Source organism: Musca domestica, unplaced genomic scaffold, assembly GCF_030504385.1.
Source record: "Musca domestica strain aabys unplaced genomic scaffold, Musca_domestica.polishedcontigs.V.1.1 55, whole genome shotgun sequence".
NCBI classification, from domain to species: domain Eukaryota; kingdom Metazoa; phylum Arthropoda; class Insecta; order Diptera; family Muscidae; genus Musca; species Musca domestica.
This window is the reverse complement of record NW_026712355.1, coordinates 1,927,138-1,951,764: the sequence shown is the minus strand read 5'-3', so window position 1 is coordinate 1,951,764 and position 24,627 is coordinate 1,927,138. Positions and strand designations below refer to the sequence as shown.

Here is a 24,627-nt window from a genome sequence, read left to right as displayed (position 1 = left end):
AAAACGAGCCACTAAAACCGTATTAACTTTGGCCAATCTCTGTTGTAAAACCAACTCTCACTCGATTTACTTGTTTATTATTGTTATTATTGTTCTTGGTGAGAATTTCTCCTTTGGCAAGCAGGCTGTATTGTCTCTTGACATTTGTTTGAGTTGTATTGTGTGTGCGTGTCTGCTTTTTTGCAATATTCCCCATTGCCCCCACATTCATAACAATAAAATGAACACCCCTTCCCCTGCACCCCTTGTAAATCAACCATTCTCAGTGAATTTCGCGAGTATTTGCTTAGTTGCTTTGATTCGATATGGCATTGCCAGACTTGAAAGAATTAATAAACAGAAAGAGAGAGAATTGTTTTTGGAGCCATATGAGAGTTGGTATCATTTGGCTCCAACAGTCAGTGCAATGCAATGAGAGAGTAGTAGAGACACTCTCTCTTCACACTCTGCATAGTAAATTAACATAAGGGATGTGCCAAAAATGCATTGGTGTGTGAGGTCAAGTCATTTTGATACGAATTTTACAACTGCAAGGTATTTGGTGTTGCCAGATGTTTTTTTTCGGTTTATTGATTTGAAGGTATAGGGAATTTGTCATTTCGATTTAATGCTATGAAATAATTATTTATGACCCTATAAACTATATATATTATTGATCGGCGTAAAATTCTAAGACAAGTGCAAATATCCGTATGCCTGTCTGTCTGGGTTTATTGGTAGATAATAAACATTTAGCTCATAGCCCATTTCGTCTGCCAGTTTTATGTCATGTAAAATGAAATATATCAGTGCATGGATTGGTATTGAAGCCTTTGTCCAGATTTTCCAAAGGTAATTTTAGTTATTTGAATATTTAGGTACGCCATCTTTGCACAACGAATATTCAAAAGGTTCTGACCTGGGCCTATTCTGTTGACCAACATATTTGGCAAAAATCAATTTCGTTAGGAAATGTGTGGAAACTTTTGATACAATGACAGCTGTACCAAACCTTAGATAGAAGTAGCCAAATTCTGGATGGAATAATCCGCTATTATTGTTCTGATAGTCCACTTCACAAATATTTTTTGGTGTTTTCAAAGCCCTGACCACATTGCTCCTGTGGGGACTACATTGAACGATATTTGCAATTTTACAGATCCTCCTAAATGACCAAGCCTCAAATTGTGGGGATTTTTAGATAGGCTTGGTAGAAAAAAATTGTCAGATTTTCTTAAAGCCATCATAGCCTTTTGCGTGATTTTTTAAACATTTTTCTTCTAATAGGCCATAGATATAAAAAACTTATGGCACGACCGGGGCCTTTAAATAGCATTCTTCAACTTTTTAAGCATTTTTTCTAAGTTGCAATCGGAACTTTCACTGTTTTCAAAGAAATCATTGTTTCTTCAGATATTTAGAGCCTGGATTATGGATTTTTAAAGAGTTTTTCGAAGAGACCTTCAAAGGTATAGACAGTGATTTTCCACGATTTTTTACGAGGAAACCATCAGAGAAAAATTTGTTAAAATCCAATATTAGATTTTAACAAATTTTTCTGCGGGACCAAAAGAAAATTTTACGAGGATTTCCTTAAAGAATTTTTTAAAAGATTTTTCTAAAGACCAAACTTGGATTTTTAAAGATCTTTTTTTTTTTTAATAAATTATCAATGCCTTTCTGAACAGCCAAGAGCAGCGTCTTTAACGCATTTTTTTTATAAATTTTTGAGATACCAACAATTTTTTGTCACAGGCTGAAGTACCTATTAGGATCTCCAAATACGAAATTTGAAACAATTTCGGCAAATATTGTACCTAAAACCGTCAAAACACCGAATATAGGGAGGTACTGACATATGGGGCCTATACGAAGACCTTGACCTGCATAGACAATTTTCTGTCACAGGCTGTAGTACCCATTAGGAACTCCAAATGCGAAATTTGAAGCAACTCCGATGAATAATGTCGCTAAAATCATCAAAATACCGAATATTGGGAGATACTGATGTATGGGGCCTATACGAAGACCTAGAGCTGCATGGACAATTTTCTGTTACAGGCTGTAGTTCCCATTACGAACTCTAAATACGAAATTTAAAACAACTCCGTTGAATAATGTCGCTAAAATAATCAAAATACCGAATATTGGGAGGTACCGTTACATGGAGTCCATCCGAAGACATGGGCCTGCATATGCAATTTTGTGTCATAGGCTGTAGTACCTATTACGAACTCGAAATACGAAATTTGAAAAAAAACCCCGGTGAATAATGTCCTTAAAATATCGAATATTGGGAGATACAGTTGTGTGTGGGCTATACGATATCGTGGACCGATATAGCCCATCTTCGAACTTGGTCTGCCTGCAGACAAATGGCTGATCTGTTCAAAATTTTAGCTTTCTATCTTTGTTTGTTTTGACTCTAGCGTGATTAAAACAGACGGGCGAGCGGCCGGGGCTAAATAGTCTTAAAATTTTACGCCGATCAAGAATATCTATACTTTGTTGGGTCTAAAATGACTATTTCGATGAGTTACAAACGGAATGACGAACTCAATATAACCTTCATACTATGTATAGTGGAGGGTATAATATGAAAAATTGATCTTATGGAGATGCTGATTAAAAATATCATTATTATATTTCTGATAGTTCCTTTGAATGGCAACACCTTTTGTTTCTTCCTTCTTTAACCACCTCCCACCACCCAATTTGTCAGACAATTCTCAAAAGAAATAATGAATTGCAACAAACTCAAAGCCAAACAAACCATTTTCATAATGTGGAAGGCAAAGAGAGTCAATAGAGAAGAGCCTCGCACTATAACAAAACATAAATAAAACAAACAAAAAAATATAAAAGAAACAAACAACAACAAAAGAAACTAGTAAAAACATGTGCTTCATTAACAGTAAAGTGTGTATTTTATTTACGCGCTCGCCCGTCACTAGTGGCCATTACTGGTGGGGGTTTCAGTCGTTGTTGTTGTTTTAGTCGATTAATTGTCTGTTAATGGTGGAGAGAATGACTATCAGTTTGTTGGGTTGGGGAAATAGAAGAACACAAATAAAATGAACAAAAACTAAGAGAGTTTCGGGAGAGAAATAGTAAGAACCTATCTCTCCTTCAATACTCTCATGGTAATATGTAAATGGGGCTGCGCGAAATTGCCTCTCATTTATAAACAACAATAATAAAAGGAAACAGTGTTGCCAACTCTCATAGCATGGTTTTGTGTGAAAAAATAATAAAAATAACGAATAAAAGTTTAGCTTTTATGACTTAAAGAGAAAAATATACAAGAAAGTGAAAAAAATATATAAATGTAAATGTCAAAGGTCGTAGCCAATAGGAAATTAAATTAGAATGACCAATTTCAAGGGCCAACAGAGATAATCGTTTATTTTTCAAGCACGCACCCTTCGGCATAAAGGGAGGGAATTTGTCATTCCGTTTGCGACCACCTTGAAATATTCTTCGGAGAGCCAATTTAGGATATATATTCCTAATCATGAAAAAAAAAAAAATAAAAATTGAATTGCCAATTGAAATTGATATCGAGTCCATGCCATAAGTGATGGGAAATATTTTTACGTTCTGTGACAAAATATTTTCATTAATTGCCCTCCTGTGTACCTATTCATACAACGTTATTCAAAATAGAGCTCTGAAATTTAGCACAGTACCTGGTACTGCGTTGATATGATTGCTGATGAAAATTGGCTTTATCGGTGGATGGTATAGACCCCACATAATAATACCTCTCGGTTTCAGCATTTTTTAGTTATTACTCACAATTTTCTACCGCATCTTGGCTCCAATATTGGTACCTGTCATTTTAGATGGTTTTATTGCCCTCGGAAAAATTGCTCAGTGATCTTGACAAAAGACCAAGTACAATGTTTTACGGATTAAATTTGATCTTTTAAGGTTTTTATGAGATACCGCGAATTAAAGACGAATTCTAAGAGGGGTCTTTACAGGGTGAGATAAAAAAAAACTGTAACAAAGTCAAACGCCATAATTTTTATTCGAATTGGTCACCTTCGGCACGAATTATGGTCTTCAAACGGCCAATGAAACCGTCACACGCTGCCCAAATGTTGCTCTGCGGCATTTTGGCCCATTTCCGGCGAAGCACTTGCTTGAGGTGATCGACACTTTGGTACTCGTTAGTGCCAACCTTGCTTTCCAAAATGCTCCAGACACAATAGTCCGGAGATTTTGATGGCCATTGTGCGCAGGAAATGAAGCGAGGAACCTCATTTTGTTACCATTGTTGGGTGGCGCGTGCTGAATGCGATGGTGCCGAGTCTGTTTGCGTGCCCAAGGCTTTAATACACCCTCCAGAATATTTTCGCGATAATATTCGGCATTTATTCTGATGCCATGGTCGATTAATTTGAGCGGAGAGCAACCATCGGCTGTTATGGCGGCCCACACAATCACCATGGCCGGCGCTTGAGTTCTGGTGGCCAACCGAAGGTGCACATTTTCAGCTGACCTCTTTGGCAAGTAAACACGATCATTTTGGTTGTTTACAAACTGCTGAACTGTTTGTTGGAATGTTTTCTTATCGGAGAAAACCAAATTCGGCAGTTCACCACTTTCGGCCAAGCGAAGCTACCCTATAGCTCTTTTGCGTCTATTTTCTTTCTGTTGCGGTGTAAGTTCTTGCACTGTTTGGAATTTCAATGGCTTTACCCCGAGCTCATTTTTCAATATTTACCGAATGTCCGAATTGCGATATGTTCAGCTCACGACCCATTTTTCAACCACTGCGACGCGGGTTTCGATCAAGTCTCTTCCGCTGTTTTCTTCCGTCCACTTCATTGGCGTCGGGCGATGGTACGAGGCACAAAAGATTTATTCACATTTAAATGCTGGTGTGCTCTAACGATAGCCACTTGTGGTTTTCAGCCAAATATAAAGAAATTACACTATCACGCTTGAATTCCATCACGAATAACTTATTTTCTGGAAAATTCTCACCAAAATGTTTTGGTACGCTTGTAAACAATATAATGAGCTGTCACTGGAATAATTTTAACAGCTGTCGGACGCGTGGCTTAGAAATGACAGCAGTCTGAAATTGGTTGCAGTTTTTTTCATTTCACCCTGTATACTTTGATATTTTCTTATAAGAATTCTTTTTCCCAGTTGGGCGCCATTTGACCTGTGTTTCATAATACAGTAAACTTATTGTTTACCCTAGTCTAGAGTCAGAATATTAAATTTGGACATTGAAAACTATTTTTCTAAGGCACAATCAAATCTACAAAACATGGGTTTTGAAAGATTTTTTTCGGGGCTTCTAAATTCTTAATTATTTCAAAGCATCTAAAGTGGTTTTCTAAATATTTCTAATACGTATTTTCCAAATGCTTTCAGTTTCCAATTTTTTGCTTAATTTTATTTTTGTCCAAAAAACTCGAAAAAAGTTCCCTTAACATAAATTCTTAATCATTCGATTGTCAATCAATTTGTGTCAAAGCTCCCATGTTCCATTTCAATGAAAGATTCAACACCGCCTCACACCTGGACTTCTTCATGAATTTACTGACCTTGATTAGAGATAATTTGTTGTTATTTTTTTTTATTTTTTTTTGGTGTGGCAACCGAAAAGTTATGGCCTCCTAAATAATTTGATATCCAATTTTCTTCGAAAACTGTATTTCTCGGATTTCTTCTTCTAGGTTTGAGTTATTTTTTTTTCTTTATAAATAATTGATTTGTTTATTGTGCCCTTCAGTCATTTTGGTTGATTTTTCCATTTCCCTCGTTCTTTCTTTATTTCATTCTCGTCGTGTGTTTTTGCTTCTATCTCTGTCCACGTATTTTGCGGTTGCTATTTGCTGTTGTTTGTCGCTGTAGTTGTTGTGAAAGTCACTGTGTGCGAGAATATTTTATTTAGTATCGGAAGAACCTTCATTAAAAAGCACGCTAAAAATTAACAACAACAAAAGTAGAAAGAATTCTAAATGTAAATAAAACGTCGGAATGCAAATTGACGTTGAATCCAACAGATACGCCACTGAGATATTCATAGTTTCTCGTCAATAAATATGTAAAAGTTTTAAAAAATATTAAAAAAAAAAACTTAAAAATCCACGTTTGTAAGGACCTTGACAAAAATGTTTTTAACAAATCCTCGTTTGTAAGGACATTCAAAAAAATATTTTTAAAAACTCCGCGTTAGTAAGGACCTTGACAAAAGTATTTTAAAACAATCCATGTTTCAGATGGTTCTTGACAAATATTTTTAAAAAAATCCACGTTATTGAAGGTCCTTCAGAAATATTTAAAAAAAAAATCACGTCAACGCAGACGTTGACAAAAATGTTTTTCTAAAATTTCACATTTGCAACATTTGCACAGAAATATTTTTAAAAGATCAACGTTTCTGAAAGTCCTTGAGAAAAAATAGTTTTAAAAGATCCACGTTTCTAAAGGTCCTTGAGATTTTTAAAAAATTCACGTTTGTAAGGATACAAAAATATTTTTAGAAAATCCCCTTTATTGAAGGTCCTTGGGAAAATATATTTTAGACAAATCCCTGTTTGTGAAAATCCTTGGAGAAATATTTTTCAAAAACTCATGTTTATAAGGACCTTTAAAAAATATTTTTAAAAAATTCACATTTGCTAGGACCTTCACAAAAATATTTTTGAAAAATCCACGTAAGGACCTTCGCAAAAAATATTTCCACGAATCCACGTCCTTTACAAAAATATTTTTCTAAAAATACCGGTTAGTAAGACCCTTTACAAAAATATTTTTAAAACAAATCTACGTTTGTAAGAACCTGCACAAAAATATTTTGAAAAAATCCACGTTCGTAAGAACTTTCACAAAAATATTTTTTCCACGGTTCTTAAGGTCCTAAAACAAAAATATTTTTAATAAATCCCTGTTTGTAAAAACCTTTGGAAAAATATTTTAAAAAATCCAGGCTGGTTAGGTCCTTTACAAATATATTATTAAAAACCCACTTTTCTGAAGATCTTTAAAAAAATATTTTAAAGAAATCCCTGTTTGTGAAGCTCCTTAAAAATATTTTTCAAAAATCCACGTTCTAGGTTCTTAGCTTGGTTCTCCAAAGGAACTTGAGAAAAATATTTTAAGAAACTTCATGTTTGATAAGGTCCTTGGAAAAATGTATTTTTTTTTAAATCCACGTTTGCGAAGCTCTTTGGAAAAAATATTTTTTTTAAATCCACGTTTGCGAAGCTCTTTGGAAAAAATATTTTTAAAAATCCACGTTTATAACACTGATAGCCCTTTAAAGGTCCTCGACAAAAATATTTTTTAAACAATCAACTTTTTTGGCTCTGAAGGTCCTTGAGAAAAATATTTTTAAAAACTCCTCGTTTGCTAAGTTCCTTATAAAAACTTTTTTTAAATCCGCGATTGCGTTAAAAACTCTGATGGTCTTTAAGTCACCTTGAGAAAACATTTTTTATAAGACCCACTTTTGGCTTTGGAGGTCCTTGAGAAAAATATTTGAAAAAATCAAGTTTTATCAGGTCCTTGCGAAAATATTTTAAAAAATCCACTTTCTGATGATCCTTTGAAGGTCCTTGAGAAAAAATATTTTTTTAAAAAGCCAACATTTTTAAAGGTCCTAAAAAAATATATGAATCCTCTTTGTGGCTTGGAAATCCTTAAAGAAAAATTGTTGAAGAAATATTATAAAAATTCACTTAAAACTCTGATGATTCTTTAAAGGTCCTTAAAAAAAATATTTCTAAAATGTCAACGTTTGTTAAGGTCCTTAAGAAAAATATTTTTTAAAGATCCAGTTATAAAGCTTTAAGGGCACAAACGGCCCTTCAAAAAGTCATATAAAAGTTCTTTACAAAACCTTAAAAAATCCTGAATAGGTCCTTGAGAAAAATATTTAAGAATTCACCTTTAAGGCATTAACGACATTTCAAAAATTCTTTAAAATATCCCGTGCAGGACCTTCAGAAAAAAATTAAAAATCCTGCGAAAGTCTTTGAAGAAAATATTTACAAAGTTGTGATTGTGGTCCTTGGGATAACTACTTATTTATTTTATTTTAAATCAACTAGTAAGACCTTTCTGAAAAAATATTTTTTAATAAAGAGCGTTTAAAGATTTATTTATTAAAAAAAAGGAAAAATACATAAAAAATCCACCCTGGTGGACTCTGATTTTTGCTTGGAAAATTCGCCATTGAAGGACCTTGGGAAAACTATTACGAAGTCGATCATTGTGACTACTCAGATCTTTTGAATTTTTTTCCTTCAATTTTTGTAGCTTGAAAGGGTTTTGAACGAAGTCTTTTAAATCCGCAAGAGAAATATTTTTGAAAAGTCCTTGAACAAAATCTTAAAAAATACTGAAGAAAAATATTGTTAAAAAACCCACTTTTGTGGAAATAAATGTCCTTAAAAACCCCATATTTGTTAAGGTACTTGGGAAAATATTTTTTTAAATACCCGTTTGCGGAGCTCCTTGGGATTTTTTTTTTATAAAATCCACTTTTGTTGCTGTTCAGGTCCTTGAGGAAAATATTTCTATGATACCACGTTTGTTCAGGTCCTTGAGAAAAAAATTAAAAAAAATCCATGTTTAAAACTATAATGATCCCTTAAAGGTCCTTGAGAAAAATATATTTTTAAAAATTCAACGTTTGTTAAGGTCCTTGAGGAAAATATTTTTTAATTCAATTTCTTATATGAATTATTTATTTGTTTTATTTAAAATCCTCTCTCAGGACCTTAAAACTTCCTGAAAAAATATTAAAAAAAAAATCTGGGAAAATATTAAACAAAAATCCACCCTTTTGGACTTTAATTTTTGTAGAATATTATTCTTGAAAAATATTAGTGTATTATTCCTGCAGAAAAATATTCCTCAAAAAAAATTCGCGTTTGTGACCTTTAAGGACCTTGGGGAAAATCCATTTTTGTGGCATTATAAGTCTTTGAAGATTTTTTTAATCCTGGAAAAAATTTATTTAAAAAATCCGTGTTTGTGGCCTTTAAGGTCCTTAAGAAAAAAATATTTAAATATGGACGATTATGGCTTTAAAGGTCCTTGAGAATTATCCATTTTTGGGTTTTGTTTGTTTGAAAAAAATCTTTAAAAATGCTCGAGTAAAATATTTTTGAAAATATGCGCTTGTGACTTATCATTTCCTGAAGGAAAATATTTTAAAGAAAAACATTTCTATAATTTTAACATTTTTTGAATAAAATATTTTCAAAAAATGCCAAATTTTTTGTTGGAATATCCTTTAAAAATTACCCTTGAAAAGTGTTCTCTATTGACCTTCGTTACACACCCTCACTGACTGACCTCTTTTATATAATTGCACCTTTGAAAAATATATTTCCGTAATTATTTCAAAAAACATTGAATTTTAGATGGGAAAATAAAAAATAACGACAACAACAATAAAATGATTTTAACATTGGAAACTGCAATTTTTAACATTGGAAATATCTTCCTATTTGTTGTGGTGTTATGAGTTGTTGTTATTGTTGCCTTTTTTATTATTATTGTTATTGTTTAGATGAGGAAAAAGCTAAAGTGCAGCAAAATAAACTCACACACATACACAGCCATATACACCTGCCATAAAGATACTCGCGCTTGGAAGGCACGTAGCTGTGTTTGATTTTTGAGATATGTTTTTTTTTTGTTCGTCGTCTTCTTCTTAAATTGCCCATTAAAAAAAGAACATAAAATTGTTCTTTTTTTTAAAAGACAGCAAATTTAATTTCAAAACATAAAATTTAAGAAACCAAAAAAATGAACTCCACCTTGAATTGGCATTTTTTTTGGCGATTTTGTTGGTAACAACTTTTTTCTTGATTTTGTTTTGAAGCCAAAAAATTTGCATTTTTTGGTTTTAATTCTTCTTCTTGTTTTTTTGAGTCTTTTTTCTTCTTAAAGGTTGTTGACGATTTTTTGGAGGTTTGTGTCATTGTTCTCGCTTTGCTGGTCTGCTTGTCTGTCGTTCGGTAATTTTAATTTTTTTATTTTCGCGGTGCGTTTTGAAGAAGTCTAGTGAGAAATACAAATTAAATGCAAATAATGCCAAGAAACTGAAAATACATGAAGAATATAATTTAAAATAATAACAATAAATAACAACATAAACGGCGTCCACAACAACAAGAACACAACAGCAACATTAGGCAGCGAAACAATGGCATGAAATTGTAATTTGAGATAAAAAAATATTTTGAAAAAAGCAAAAACAAACAAAAAAATTAAGAATAACAACAAAATCGAACAAAATTAAAAAAAAAAAAAACATAAAACAAACAAAAATATTGTCAACTACAACGAAGTAAAAATTCATCAAAAACATTGAAATAGGAAATATTTTTAAAAATAAAAAAAATTAAAATTAAAAAATAAAAGATTGATACGTAAAAAAAACAAAAAATATTAAAAAAATATAAAAAAATTTAATTTTATAAAAACAACAAACAAAATGTCAACACTGTTCTGAAAGTATTTAATGTGAGAAAAGATTTTAATAATTTTTTTAATAAAAAGACGACGAAATATTATATAAAAATTATTTTATATATAATATATATAATATAAAAATATAATATATATAATATAAAAATTATATAAAAAATATTTAAAAATGGATGATGCCAAATAATTGTAAAATCGTAAATAATTTCAAATAAGGCCAACTACTTTCACAACAAATTAATAAGAAAATATTTAAAAAAAATATAAAATTATAAAAACACAACAAAATTATAAAAATAATATTTAAAAAAATAGTTAACACTGATTTTATAACATTAATCCAACTACTTCGGGGATTAAGGAAAGGAGAAAAATATTTAAAAAATATAAAAAAATATTTTAAAAAAAATATAAAAAAAATATAAAAATAAGAAAATATATATATAAAAAAATATTTGTTAAAAAATAAATTAAAATTAAAAAATTCAAAAACTTTAATAGTTTATAAAAAAGTGAAAAAAGAAATTAAGAAAAAGTATTTAAAAAATAAAATTGTAAAATCATAAAAAATGTAATACAAAATTAATAAAAAAACAAATTAATAAAAAAACAAATTAATAAAAAATATTTAAAAAATAAAGAATTAAAATTATAAGAATACAACAAAATTATAAAAATAATAATAAAAAAAGAGCTACCACTGATTTTATAAGATTAATCCAACAACTTCTGGGATTAAGGAAAAGAAAAAAAAAAACTAAAAAAAAAATATAAAAAAATATTTTAAAAAAATATAAAAAAATATTTTTTAAAAAATAAATTAAAATTAAAAAATTCAAAAACTATTGAAAAAATTATAAAAAAGTGATAAAAGAAATTAAGAAAAAGTATTTAAAAAAAAAACAATATTGTAAAATCATAAAAATATGTAAAACAAAATATTTAATAAAAAATAAATAAATTTAGATTAAATAAACAATTCTAAAAAAAACAACAATAATTACTTAAAAAATATTAAAAACCATAAAAATAATATTAAAGGAAATAAATGTTTATTAGTTAAAGTTAATTAGATAACATTAAAATCTACGTTTCCTGGGATTGAGACGGAATATCATTTGGGTGACCAAGATAATAAATACCAACAAAAAAGTTAAAAATAAAAATATATAATTACAAAATCAAAAAAAAAAAAAAAAAAAAAAAACTCGGAGTACCCGATAATTTAAAATTTTAAATTTAAGATATTTACATCAGTATTAGAAGAAAAAATTGTTTTTCTAGAATTTAAAAATAAAACCCAAAGTTGAAGACCCAGATTCTAAAGTGTTGCTCCACAAAAAATTGCCCAGCTGTGAATTAAATTTTTGTCGAAGGTGATTTTTTAACGAAATTTCTTCAAAGTGGATTCAATATCGTTACCTCTTGGAAGTCTTTCCCATGTTAGAATGGCTCTGGCCAGGTAAGACAAAGAACGTACATATCTATGAAAAATAAAAAAGAATTTTTTTTTCGAAAAACTTTTAATAAAATATTTGAAAATCTCCACAACACATATGCAAAAAATTTGGGCTTATCTATAGTTTAGTAAAAACTTTTCGATTTTTTTTTCAATTTTTCCAGTGGTAGGTATTTTTACTCTAATTCCGGGAAACTATTTTTTTCTTGGGGGAACCGGAATTGGGACCCCAGTCCGCGTTCAAGATCTGGACCGGACCCGGAGCCACTTGCCCGCTATACACACTATATGTATCGTTTGAAATGTTATAAAAAACATTTGTATTGAAAACATAATCTTAATGAACTGCTTAGAATCGTGTTATGAGGATGGAAAGACCCATATCTCTAGACCAGAAAAAGATATTAGCGCAAATTGTAGCATTTTGGAAAGGTATGAACGTCATCAATAATTTGGCATCAATTTGGTTGACCGCCATAAGGGGCCCTTTTTGGACTTTTTTAAAAAATTTGGGTCCAATAATTTGACTATAACTTCCGAAACGCTTAAAAACAACCCCCATCATATGACCACTTGTTGGATAGGTACTTTCAAACGATACCTGTATTGTCTATATTGGGCAAGTGGATCCGGGTCCAGCCCGGGTCTTGAACACGGATTTTCGGGTCAAAAATCTGGGGTCTCCGGTCCGTCCCCTAAGAATAAATTATTTCCCGGAATCAGGGTAAAAATAACTACATCTGAAAAAAATTGGGAAGTGTGGAATTTGAAGAGAGTTCGATGTCTATTCTGCTTTCTTTGAGCGTTTTGTTTTTCAAAATCTTGAACCCTTTGTGGCGGAGGTACAAGAAGGAGTGGACCGATATATTCCATCTTCACACCAGACATTGGGTTAATAAAAATATTGAGATGTGTGAATTTTGAAGACAATCGGATTCTTACATCACATTTTATAGGTTAGGTTAGGTTGAAAAAGAGGAACAAAAGAATTTTGCCTCAAGCCCTTTTGGACATGCACTTAAGCCAGTATAGGCCTGTTGTGCGCTATAGTCAGATGGGTTTTATCGAGAAGTTAACAGTCTGTCATAATTGAAATTCTGTTGCCTTTATGAAATTCTTTAACTGTTTTATATCATTTACCATGATCCGACTAAGTTCGGGTATAGTGTCGCTCCCTATGAATTGGGCTCTGATATTAGCAAACGCTGGGCATATACAGAGAAAATGTTCCAAAGTTTCGTCGTCTTCCCTGCACGCCTTGCATATGCTGTGCAACCTATCTTGTATAGATGAGCTTGTAGGCCCAGGTGCCCCGTAAGGATGCCTGTCACCTCACTGATCTCCTTCTTGCCTAGCAATAAAATATTCTTCGTTTTTATCTCATTTGGGTCACCCCACAGGATTTTGGTGGTTTTCCCTACGCCTCCCCCTTTTTATAAGAGTTATAAATATTCAAAATTTTAAAAAGAAAGATAGACAGACAGACGAGATCTGGGGTTTAAAACCACTATTTCAATGAGGCACGTTTTAGCCGTATCAAATGATACACCCTGTCTAGCCTTATGGCTGAGGGTATAAAAAATCCACGATTTCGACTTTTACTGTTATCGAAAATATTTTGGGATTTTGAATCCTTAAAACAATATTTTAAAGAGTGAAGGTTTTTAGTCACATGAACCCTGGGAAATTACCGAGAATCCTTAAAATAATCTATTTGAAAAAAAAAGTCGACAATTTCAAATCTAAGTTTCTAAAACATAATTAAAAATGTTGGCTTCCTAGAAAATACTAAAATATTTACCATTTCTCAGGATGCAATAAAATTTTCCACGCACCAATATTGTTTCCGTGTCATTTAAACACTTACAAAAATCGTTCAGATCTTATTCGTATAATAATAGATCTTCTAAGACTGGGAGTCCTATTAGAAGAGCATAGTAAACTTGTTCGTTTCTGTCTTACATACTTGTTAGGTCTTGTAATAAAATATCTACTCCCTGAAGACCCACTTGATCTTCTCTGTATTTCCACAATACCCATCTCTATTAACAATAATTCCTGCACATCCCTCCTACATTTCTCAAAGAAGTTCATGATCACTTTCTCTTTACATCAAAAACTGCAGCAACAACAACAACTACAACACCTCAGCCAATTATTATTTTAATTGTCTAGCTAAGCGGCCATTGCGAGGCAATAACACAAATACTTCCTTATTTTGAAGCGAGGATGAAAAGCTTAGATAAATATTCCGCAATGTGCGAGTCAATCAATGGATGATTGTGTTTTTTTTTTGGCAAAGAGAAAATTTTGTGCTCTCTCACACAGAGACACACACATGGCAACTGATACGACTGCAACGACGGCACTCTCCCACAAATTTAATTACAGGGTTGCTGTCGCCGCCTCGTCACAGCGAAAAACGATGACGATCAAAGTCATTAGCCTAACATGCACGGCTGGCAGTCAGGCAGTCAGGCCAACCCAACAACACATGCAGCGGCATGCATGAAACGACATTCGTTACTGTTGTTGTTATTGTTGTTTTCCTACTATGATTGCTGTTTTTGTTTGGTGTTCTCCATTTCATTACAATTGAAATTATTTACAAAGGTTAAAATGGTATTAAAAATAATAAATAATATTTTTTTTTCGTTATTTATTTTAGAAAATGTCATGTTTGTTTTTGTTATGTTATTGTTGTTGGTTTACAACAAAGGCGTCTAATTTTTATTGCCATGAATTTCATGGAACATCAACAACATAAATTTAATAATTTTTTTACACTGAAAATAATGTGGAATGTGTTCGTGTTTGGGGGTTATGAACTTGAGTGGGCTTCGGTGACATTTATTGGTTGCCCCGTAACGGCACTTTGGATGATCGGTGTGTGTCTTTGCTATGTTAAGAGTTGCCATTTACCTATGTAGGTGGCGTTGCTTTTTATTCGATTGTGGAAGATTTTCAAGGCTTGTTTCGAAATATATGGCTAGAAGGGATATATACAGGGTGAGATAAAAAACTGCAACATAGTCTAACGCCATAATTTTTACATTTTTGTTAAATTTCATTGAATGAAAGCAAAAAAAAAAAAAAATTTCGGAAATATCATCAAATTTTAGAATAAGTTTAGATTTGTTCGAATTGGTCACCTTTGGCCTTGGAATTATGGCCTTCAAACGGCCAATGAAACCGTCACACACTGCCCGAATGTTGCTCTGCGGTATTTTGACCCATTCTCGGCGAAGCGCTTGCTTGAGGTGGTGATCGACACTTTGGTATTTTTTAGTGCCAACCTTGCTTCCGAAAATACTCCAGACACAATAATCCAACGGATAGGTATCCCGGGAGATTTTGGTGGCCATTGTGCGCTGGAAATAAAGCAAGGAACCTCATTTTGTAACCATTCTTGGGTGGCGCGTGCTAAGTGCGATGCTGCTGAATACTGTTGGAATGTTCAAGGTCTGCGGCCAAAATGCTTGCGTGACCAAGGCTTTAATATACCCTCCAGAATATTTTCGCGATAATATTCGGCATTTATTCTGATGTCACGGTCGATTAATACGAGCGGAGAGCTACCAGCGGCTGTTATGGCGGCCCACACCATCACCATGAGCGGCTCTTGTTTGTTTACAAACTGCTGGGCAAAACATGTTTTCTCATCGGAGAAAACCAAAATTCGGCAGTTCACCACTTTCGGCCAAGCGAAGCAACTCTTTAGCTCTTTTGAGTCTATTTCCTTTCTTTTTTTCAGGTGCGGAGTAAGTTGCTGCACTTTTTGGAATTTCAATGGCTTTGCCCCGAGCTCATTTTTCAATATTTACCGAATGGTCGAATTGCGATATGTTCAGCTCAGGAGCCATTTTTAGGCCACTTTGACGCGGGTTTTGATCATGTCGCTTTTTTACTTTTCGAACCATTTTTACATCAGCAGAAATTCTGTTTTCTTCCGTCCAATTCCACTTCCTTGACGTCGGGCTACGCTACCAGTATTACGGTAACGAGCGATGGTAAAATCACAAAAAAATCACATTTAAATGCTGGAGTGCTCTAACCATAGCCACTTGTGGTGTGTCTAGACAAATATAAAGAAATCACCCTATCACGCTTGAATTCCATTACGAATAGCTTTTTTTTCTGGAAAATTCTCACCAAAATGCTTTTGTAGGCTTGTAAACAATATAATGAGCTGTCACTGGAATAATTTTAACAGCTGTCGGGCGAGTGGCTTAGAAATGACAGCAGTCTGAAGTGTGGTTGCAGTTTTTCCTCTCACCCTGTAGAAAACTTGCATGAGGTAATCTATCCATATAAGGCCTTCAGGAAATATCCCATGTGTAGGAGATCTATTGGACTTGGAAGACCTTTAGCGGATCTTCTAACTACGAATCTATATTTCCATCTATCTTTCTAGTAGTATCTACCAACAGGAGGTCTTTAATGTATTTATAGAAGACCTACAAAAAATACCTACCTGAGGTCCATATTACTTCTACGGACCTACATGATATCCTATATCCATACAAGATCTACCATTCACCACTGCGAATGCAGGATGATGAATTCTGCAAATCTTTTATGGATAGAAAATCTCCTATGTATCTTTAAGGGATAGAAGACTTCCTTTAGGTCTAATTATAAAGTACCCCTTGTAAGCCTCCAGTAGGTCGTCTATTTATAGACAACATACTGTACGTACAATATAATAGAAGACCTCTTGAGGGCCTTCTATGGTTTAAAGTCACTGGAGGCACACTCTATCTAGTAGTATCTATCAACAGGAGGTCTTTAATATTTTTATAGAAGACCTACAGAAAATACCCGCCTGAGGTCCATATTACATCTACAGACCTACTGGATATCCTATATCCATACAAGATCTACCATTCACCACTGCTAATGCAGGAAGACTTCAGCAATTCTTTTATGAATAGAAAATCTCCTATGATTCTTTTGTAGATAGAGACTTCTATTAGGTTTAATTATAAAGTAAGTCTCCAGTAGGTCGTCTATTCATAGAAGACATACTGTACGTACTATATTTTAGAAGACCTCTTGTGGGCCTTCTATGGATTAAAGTGTCTCACTGCAGGCACACTCTATCTAGTAGTATCTATCAACAGGAGGTCTTTAATGTATTTATAGAAGATCTACAGAGAATACCTACCTGAGGTCCATATTACATCTACAGACCTACAGGATATCTGCTATATCCATAGAAGATCCACAATTCATCACTGCGAATGCAGGAAGACTTCAGCAATTTTTTTATGAATAGAAAATCTCCTAAGATTCCTTAGCAAATAGAGACTTTTTTAAGGTCTAATTACAAAGTACCTCTTGTAAGTCTCCAGTAGGTCGTATATTCATAGAAGACATACGTTCTATATGATAGAAGACCTCTTGAGGGCCTTCTATGAATTAAAGTGCCTCACTAGAGGCACACTCTATCTAGTAGTATCTATCAACAGGAGGTCTTTAATATATTTATAGAAGACCTACAGAAAATACCCGCCTGAGGTCCATATTACATCTACGGTCCTACAGGATATCATATATCCATACATGATCTACCATTTACCACTGCGAATGCAGGAAGACTTTAGCAATTTTTATATGAATGGAAAAGCTCCTATGAATCTTTAATGGATAGAAGACTTCCTTTGGGTCTAATTATAAAGTGCATCTTGTAAGTCTCCAGGAGGTCGTCTATTCATAGAAGACACACTGTACGTATTATATGATAGAAGACCTCTTGAGGGCCTTTTATGGTTTAAAGTGCCTCCCTGGAGTTACTTCTAAAGATGGAAAGTTTGTATGCGATACTACAGACATAATATCTTCTGCCTTCCTAGGGATCTCTTTGAGAAGCCCTGTAAGAAAGCCTCTTCGGGCAAGAGAACTGTAAGATTTGGTATGAGGAACCCGTGGGGGTAGGCCTTCTACATTCGCAGCTAAACATCTTATGTCATTCCTATGTTTGACTAACTTTCCGAGCTTTATCGCCCCATAGCATGAGGTCATCCCTATTTATCTAAGTCTTTAATGGTGAAAAAGTCTCCCTGGGGGCACTTTTAGAAATTGAGGACCTCTATATGATACTACAGATATAATATCTTCTACCTTCCTAGGGCTCTCTTTGAGAAGCCCTGTGAGAAACCCTCTTCGGGCAAGAGAGCTGTAAGATTTTGTCTGTGAAACCCATAGGGGTAGGCCTTCTACATTCGCAGCTAAACATCTTATATCTTTCCTATGTTTGACTAACTTTCCGAACTTTATCACCCATAGTTTGAGGTCATCCCTATTTATCTATGTCTTTAACGGTGAAAAAGTATCTCCGGGGGCCCTTTTAGAAATGGAAGACCTCTATATGATACTACAGACATAATATCTTCTGCCCTCCTAGGGTTCTCTTTGAGAAGCCTTGTGAGAAACCCTCTTCGGGCAAGAGAGCCTTAAGATTTTATATGAGGAACCCATAGGGGTAGCTATTCTACATTCTTAGCGGAACATCTTATATCATTCCTATGTTCAACTAACTTTCCGAACTTTATCACCCATAGTTTGAGGTCATCCCTATTTATCTAAGTCTTTAATGGTGACCTCTGGAAGACCTCTATATGATACTACAGACATAATATCTTCTGCTTTCCTAGGGTTCTCCTTGATAAACCCTGTGAGAAACCCTCTTCTGGCAAGAGAGCCCTAAGATTTTGTATGAGAAACCCATAGGGCACTTTTAGAAATGGAAAACCTCTATATGATACTACAGACATTATATCTTCTGCCCTCCTAAGGTTCTCTTTGAGAAACCCTGTGAGAAAGCCTCTTCGGATCCCTCAAGAGAGCTGTAAGATTTTGTATGAGGAAGGAAGGAGGTGTAGCCCTTCTATATTCGCAGCTGAACTTCTTATACCTTTTCTATGTTTAACTAACTTTCCGAACTTTATCGCCCCATAGCTTGAGGTCATCCCTATTTATCTAAGTGCGTAATTGATTTTGTCTGAGGAACCCATAGGGGTAGGCCTTCTACACTCGCAGCTGAAAATCTTATTTCTTTCCTATGTTTGACTAACTTTCCGAGTTTTATCGCCCCATTGCTTGAGGTCATCCCTATTTATCTAAGTGCGTAATTGCTATGACGGAGATAAGATTTTTATCGAGTATTACAACACAAATACATAACTATATTGGGTGGTTGCTTACAAGCTAGCTCCCATCTTCCGCTTTGGCATGCCGAACATTACTACAATACCGTAATGTTGCACAACAACAACATCAATAAGGATGGGAACTTTCGCAATGTTTTCAATTAACTTTGTAACATGGCATTGTTGGTGTTGTTGTTATTTAATTTTCGAAAAACAAGCGATGTTTTTGTTACCTTTGACGTTTGCTGCTCTTGTATTGACACTGAAAACACACACATACGCACTCGCTCAGAGATATGAGAGGCTTTTACATTGACTAGAATTAGGAAATTGCTGTTGGGGCTGTAGATATGTAACGCAATGTAATTATTGATATGTTTTTTTGTTGTCATTCGCATTGTTGTTGTTGCTGTAGTTGTACTTTTGTTTACATGCCGTCTAATAATCACCATGACTAAGCAAACCACAATTTCCTGGGTAGGTGTTTGGTGTTGCTTCGTTTTTGTAGGTCATTCAGTGAGATATTGGGTCGATTTTGGGGGAGAATGTCAGAAATAAGTGATTTTTTACCTAGGCCAAACATCGCCACTTGGTGGCAACACTGTCGAGAAAGCTTAAAATATGGAGTACGAAAATTTACTAGAAGTGGAGGAGAATCTGGGAGACTTGAGATTAAAAATATAATAATTTGAGATTTAAAATATTTTGGCAGTTCCCAAGGGGTATCCAGAAGTTTGCCCCATTTAGTCTTTAGGGGAAAATCCTTGCTGATTTTTATATTTTAAAATATGTCCTTTGAAAAAGGACTTTCATATATTTTTCTAATTTCTTAAAATAATTTTTAACAATATATTTTCTTTCTTTTTCAGGTAAGATAATGACCCACGAGTTCGTAAGTAATATCCACATTCCAAAAATATGAAATAAGTTACACTTTCATAATATAAATCAGGACCTCCAGAGGTTCTTCTGAAGGTAATCTCCCCAACATGTAGAATATATTCTACAGGACTTTTATAGACAGAAGAACTTCAAATTGCCTCGATATAAGACCGTCTTCGGTAACTCTATAGGTTTAAAACCTTCTATAATCCTATTTTATTGTTAAAAGACCAATCAATTATCTGCTGTGGATAGAATTCCTACCAAATGAATAAATTTTTACAGGTGTTTTATAGATAGACGGTCATTCATAAGAATCTTTCTTGGATATAATACTTCAGGGATCTTCTATGGACAGGAGACTTTCCACAAGACTTCTATATCTTGAAGACCTGTGAATACTCTCCTGTGGCTGAAATACCTTCTTCATGGCATCTATGGATATGATGCTTTCAGGTGTTGACCTGGGGTCAGTAGATGTTGATCAGATGTCAATAGATTTTGACCAAAGGTCAATAGATGTTGGCCAGAGGTCGTTGGATGTCAATAGATGTTGGTCTGGGGTCAATAGGTGTTGACCTGGGGTCAATAGGGGTTGACCCGAGGTCAATAGATGTTGACCCGAGGTCAATAGATGTTGACCAGAGGTCAATAGGTGTTGACCAGAGGTCAATAGGTGTTGACCAGAGGTCAATAGGTGTTGACCAGAGGTCAATAGGTGTTGACCAGAGGTCAATAGGTGTTGACGAGAGGTCAATACGTGTTTACCAGAGGTCAATACGTGTTTACCAGAGGTCAATAGTTGTTGACCAGAGGCAATAAGTGTTGACCAGAGGTCAATAAGTCAATAGGTCAATAAGTGTTGACCAGAGGTCAATAAGTGTTGACCAGAGGTCAATAAGTGTTGAACAGAGGTCAATAAGTGTTGACCAGAGGTCAATAGGTGTTGACCAGAGGTCAATAGGCGTTGACCATAGGTCAATAGATGTTAACTCGGGGTCAATAGATGTTGACACGCGGTCAATAGATGTTGACCCGCGGTCAATAGATGTTGACCCGCGATCAATAGATGTTGACCCGCGATCAATAGATGTTGACCCGCGGTCAATAGATGTTGACCCGCGGTCAATAGATGTTGACCCGGGGTCAATAGATGTTGAGGTCAATACGTGTTGACCAGAGGTAAATAGGTATTGACCAGAGGTCAATAAGTGTTGACCTGGGGTCAATAGTTGTTGGCCAGAGGTCAATAAGTGTTGACCTGGGGTCAATAGTTGTTGGCCAGAGGTCAATAGTTGTTGGCCAGAGGTCAATAGTTGTTGACCAGAGGTCAATAGTTGTTGACCAGAGGTCGATAGATGTTGACCCGTGGTCAGTAGGAGTTGACCCGGGGTCAATAGATGTTGACCCGGGGTCAATAGATGTTGACGCGGGGTCAATAGATGTAGACGCGGGGTCAATAGATGTTGACCCGGGGTCAATAGATGTTGACCCGGGGTCAATAGATGTTGACCCGGGGTCAATAGATGTTGACCCGGGGTCAATAGATGTTGACCCGAGGTCAATAGATGTTGACCCGAGGGCAAAAGATGTTGACTAGAGGGCAATAGATTTTGAACCGAGTTCAATAGGTGTTGACCCTAGTTGAAGAGGCCGATAGATGTTGACCTGAGGTCAATCAATGTTGATCAATAGGCGTTGACCCGAGGTCAATAGGTTTGACCAGAGGTCAATAGGTATATGTTTTGACTCGGGGTCAAGGGGTGTTGACCTCAGGTCAATAAGTTTAGATCTGGTTCAATCGGTGTTGACTTGGGATCAATAGTTGCTGACATGGGGTGAGTTGACCTTGTACGGATCTTCGTGGGATTTAAGATCTCTTATAAGTCTCTAATGGAAAGGAGAGCTTTCGCAGGACTTTGATGAATAGCTGACATTTCACAGACTGTCTTCTATGGGTTTTCTGTGGTTATAGGACCTTATAACGGTCTTCTGTAAATAACCGATCTAATGAATAGAAGTCCTTTGGTTAGAAAGTCTTCTGTGGCTGCTAAACCTCGATAAACTCCCCAATGTGCTTTTTCACACACTCACATCGCCCCGCATTGCTCTCCTTCACTTGCCAACATATGCTCTTAATGACCGTGCAACTGCTGCTGTTACTGACTGAATTCAGTTGAGTTTTATGACCTTCTTCTTCTTCGTTGGCTGGAAACAAAAAATGTCCTTTTTTCAGTTTTTGTTTGTTCTTTCTAGGCTGTTACCTCCGAATGTAAGCCAAGCGTAGCTAAGCAAACGACACTTTTTATGTGCCGCCTCAGACCACCCCCATGGGCGGGGTGGGGTGGTGTGAATGGGTTGTTGGATGTTGAAAACGGGTGGAAGGTCGAGCTATGCTCCAAAAATATTCTATACCCAGATATGTAACACTTTTTATTCCCCTGAAAAAACGCTGATGATGGCGAGGATGGCTACGGAGACGATGTTGGTTGGTTGGTTGGCTGACTGGCTGGATGGTGACGACGATGGTGTCCTTAACGCTTTTGTGTGCCTTTCTTTGTCTCTTAAGTGTTTTTGATGTTTGTTGTTGTTGTTGTTGTGGAACATCATCATTTCCACTCTAATAAATTTTTATCACATTTCATTTTATTATTTTCTTGTGTGGAAGATGGGCCTGAGTCGGATGGCAAGGGTTAGCGAAGGACCTTAGATTGAATTTGCTAACGATGAGGCAATGCAAAGTAGTCAGAAGTGGAAATTCGAAAATAAGGAAATTTATAAGGAAAACCCGCTGAAGTGATAAGAAAAGAATTTCCATAATAACCCTTGGAATCTTCGCTGTGACTTCTCCAACACTGGAATCTCCGCATTAACTGGGCTATGAGTTGTAGTTCTTTTGCCCAGACTTGAAGCTATCACAGCCACTCGTCTGCTGTTGACACAACGCCTTACTGGGTGCTGCTGCTCTTGACACCTACCCACCTACCCATTACGAAACTCGGCTGCTCTCTGCAAAGGTGGGTGGGTGGATGGATGAATGGCGACGGCGGCGGCAGCAGCGACACGACACCACCCTCCATTGTTTGATTTTGGTAATTGTCACTTGCGAAAGAGGGCCATGATAGCATGTACCATAGCATGTTGTTGTAATTTTTTGTTGTTGCAGCGATTTTTTTTGTTATAAAAACAAAAATGCCATTCATCCAAACATCGATTGATCCAAAGACCGACCTCCAATGGCTGGCTATGGCGTTTGGCTTTCTGTTTGTTGTTGTTGCTGTTAGCGAATTGTAAGCAAATCTCGAGTGTGTGTGTATGTCGGTATGTTCGTTGAGCAAACATGAACTGGTGTTTGTTGCCTTAACCTCGTTGCCATATTCATAATAATAATGGACGGGACGGACGGACGGACCGTCGTTTGGAAGGCCTGGTTGACATGACATCAGTCACTCCAGTTTTATGGATTTTTTGTGTGCCTTTGAAGTAAATATTTTCAGATGATTTAAGGGCTGATAATGAGGATAGAAGTCACATTTTTGAAAACATTTTCAGAAGTCTTAAATTTTGACCCGAAGTCAAAAATCAGAGGTCAATACGTATATTGACCACAGATAAATAGTATTGATTCGAGGTCAAGAGGTATTGACGCGAGGTCAATTGGTATTGAACCGATGTTGACCAGAGGTTACCAGATGTTAACAGATGTTGATCCGGGGTCAATAGAGGTGAATAGTTGTTAAGGTTAATAGTTGTTAACCCGAGGTCAATAGATGTTGGCCCGAGGTCAATAGATGTTTACCGAAGGGCAATAGATGACCGAGCTCAAGAGGTATTGACCAGGTGTCGCCCAGAGGTCAATAAGTATTGACCAGAGGTCATTAGGTATTGACCAAAGGTCAATAAGTATTGACCAGAGGTCAATAAGTATTGACCAGAGGTCAATAAGTATTGACCAGAGGTCAATAAGTGTTGACCCGAGGTCAATAGGTATTGACCAGAGGTCAATAGGTATTGACTAGAGGTCAATAAGTATTGACTAGAGGTCAATAGGTATTGACTAGAGGTCAATAAGTATTGACTAGAGGTCAATAGGTATTGACTAGAGGTCAATAAGTATTGACCAGAGGTCAATAAGTATTGACCAGAGGTCAATAAGTATTGACCAGAGGTCAATAAGTATTGACCAGAGGTCAATAAGTATTGACCAGAGGTCAATAAGTATTGACCAGAGGTCAATTAGTATTGACCAGAGGTCAATAGGTATTGACCAGATGTCAATAGGTATTGACCAGAGGTCAATAGGTATTGACTAGAGGTCAATAAGTATTGACCAGAGGTCAATAAGTATTGACCAGAGGTCAATAAGTATTGAACAGAGGTCAATAAGTATTGAACAGAGGTCAATAAGTATTGGCCAGATATCAATAGGTATTGACCAGAGGTCAATAGGTATTGACCAGAGGTCAATAGGTATTGACCAGAGATCAATAGGTATTGACCAGAGATCAATAGGTATTGACCAGAGGTCAATAGGTATTGACCAGAGGTCAATAGGTGTTGACCAGAGGTCAGTAGGTATTGACCCGAGGTCAATAGATATTGAACCGAGGTAAATATATATTGACCCGACGTCAATAGATATTGACCCGAGGTCAATAGATATGGTATTGACTAGAGGTCAATAAG

The 24,627-nt window shown here is 35.2% G+C and overlaps 1 protein-coding gene across 1 annotated transcript in view; it reads left to right on the top strand.

Annotated features, from left to right (window-relative positions):
- Nucleotides 1-11,798: 11,798 nt before the first annotated feature.
- LOC131805390 (protein roadkill-like) overlaps nt 11,799-24,627 on the top strand; it is a 239,911-nt gene continuing 227,082 nt past the window's right edge. The window contains exon 1 of the mRNA XM_059128504.1: nt 11,799-11,911. Within this exon, the coding sequence (XP_058984487.1) occupies nt 11,898-11,911 (14 nt within the window). The 5' untranslated portion in view covers nt 11,799-11,897. The remainder of the gene's footprint in view (nt 11,912-24,627) is intronic.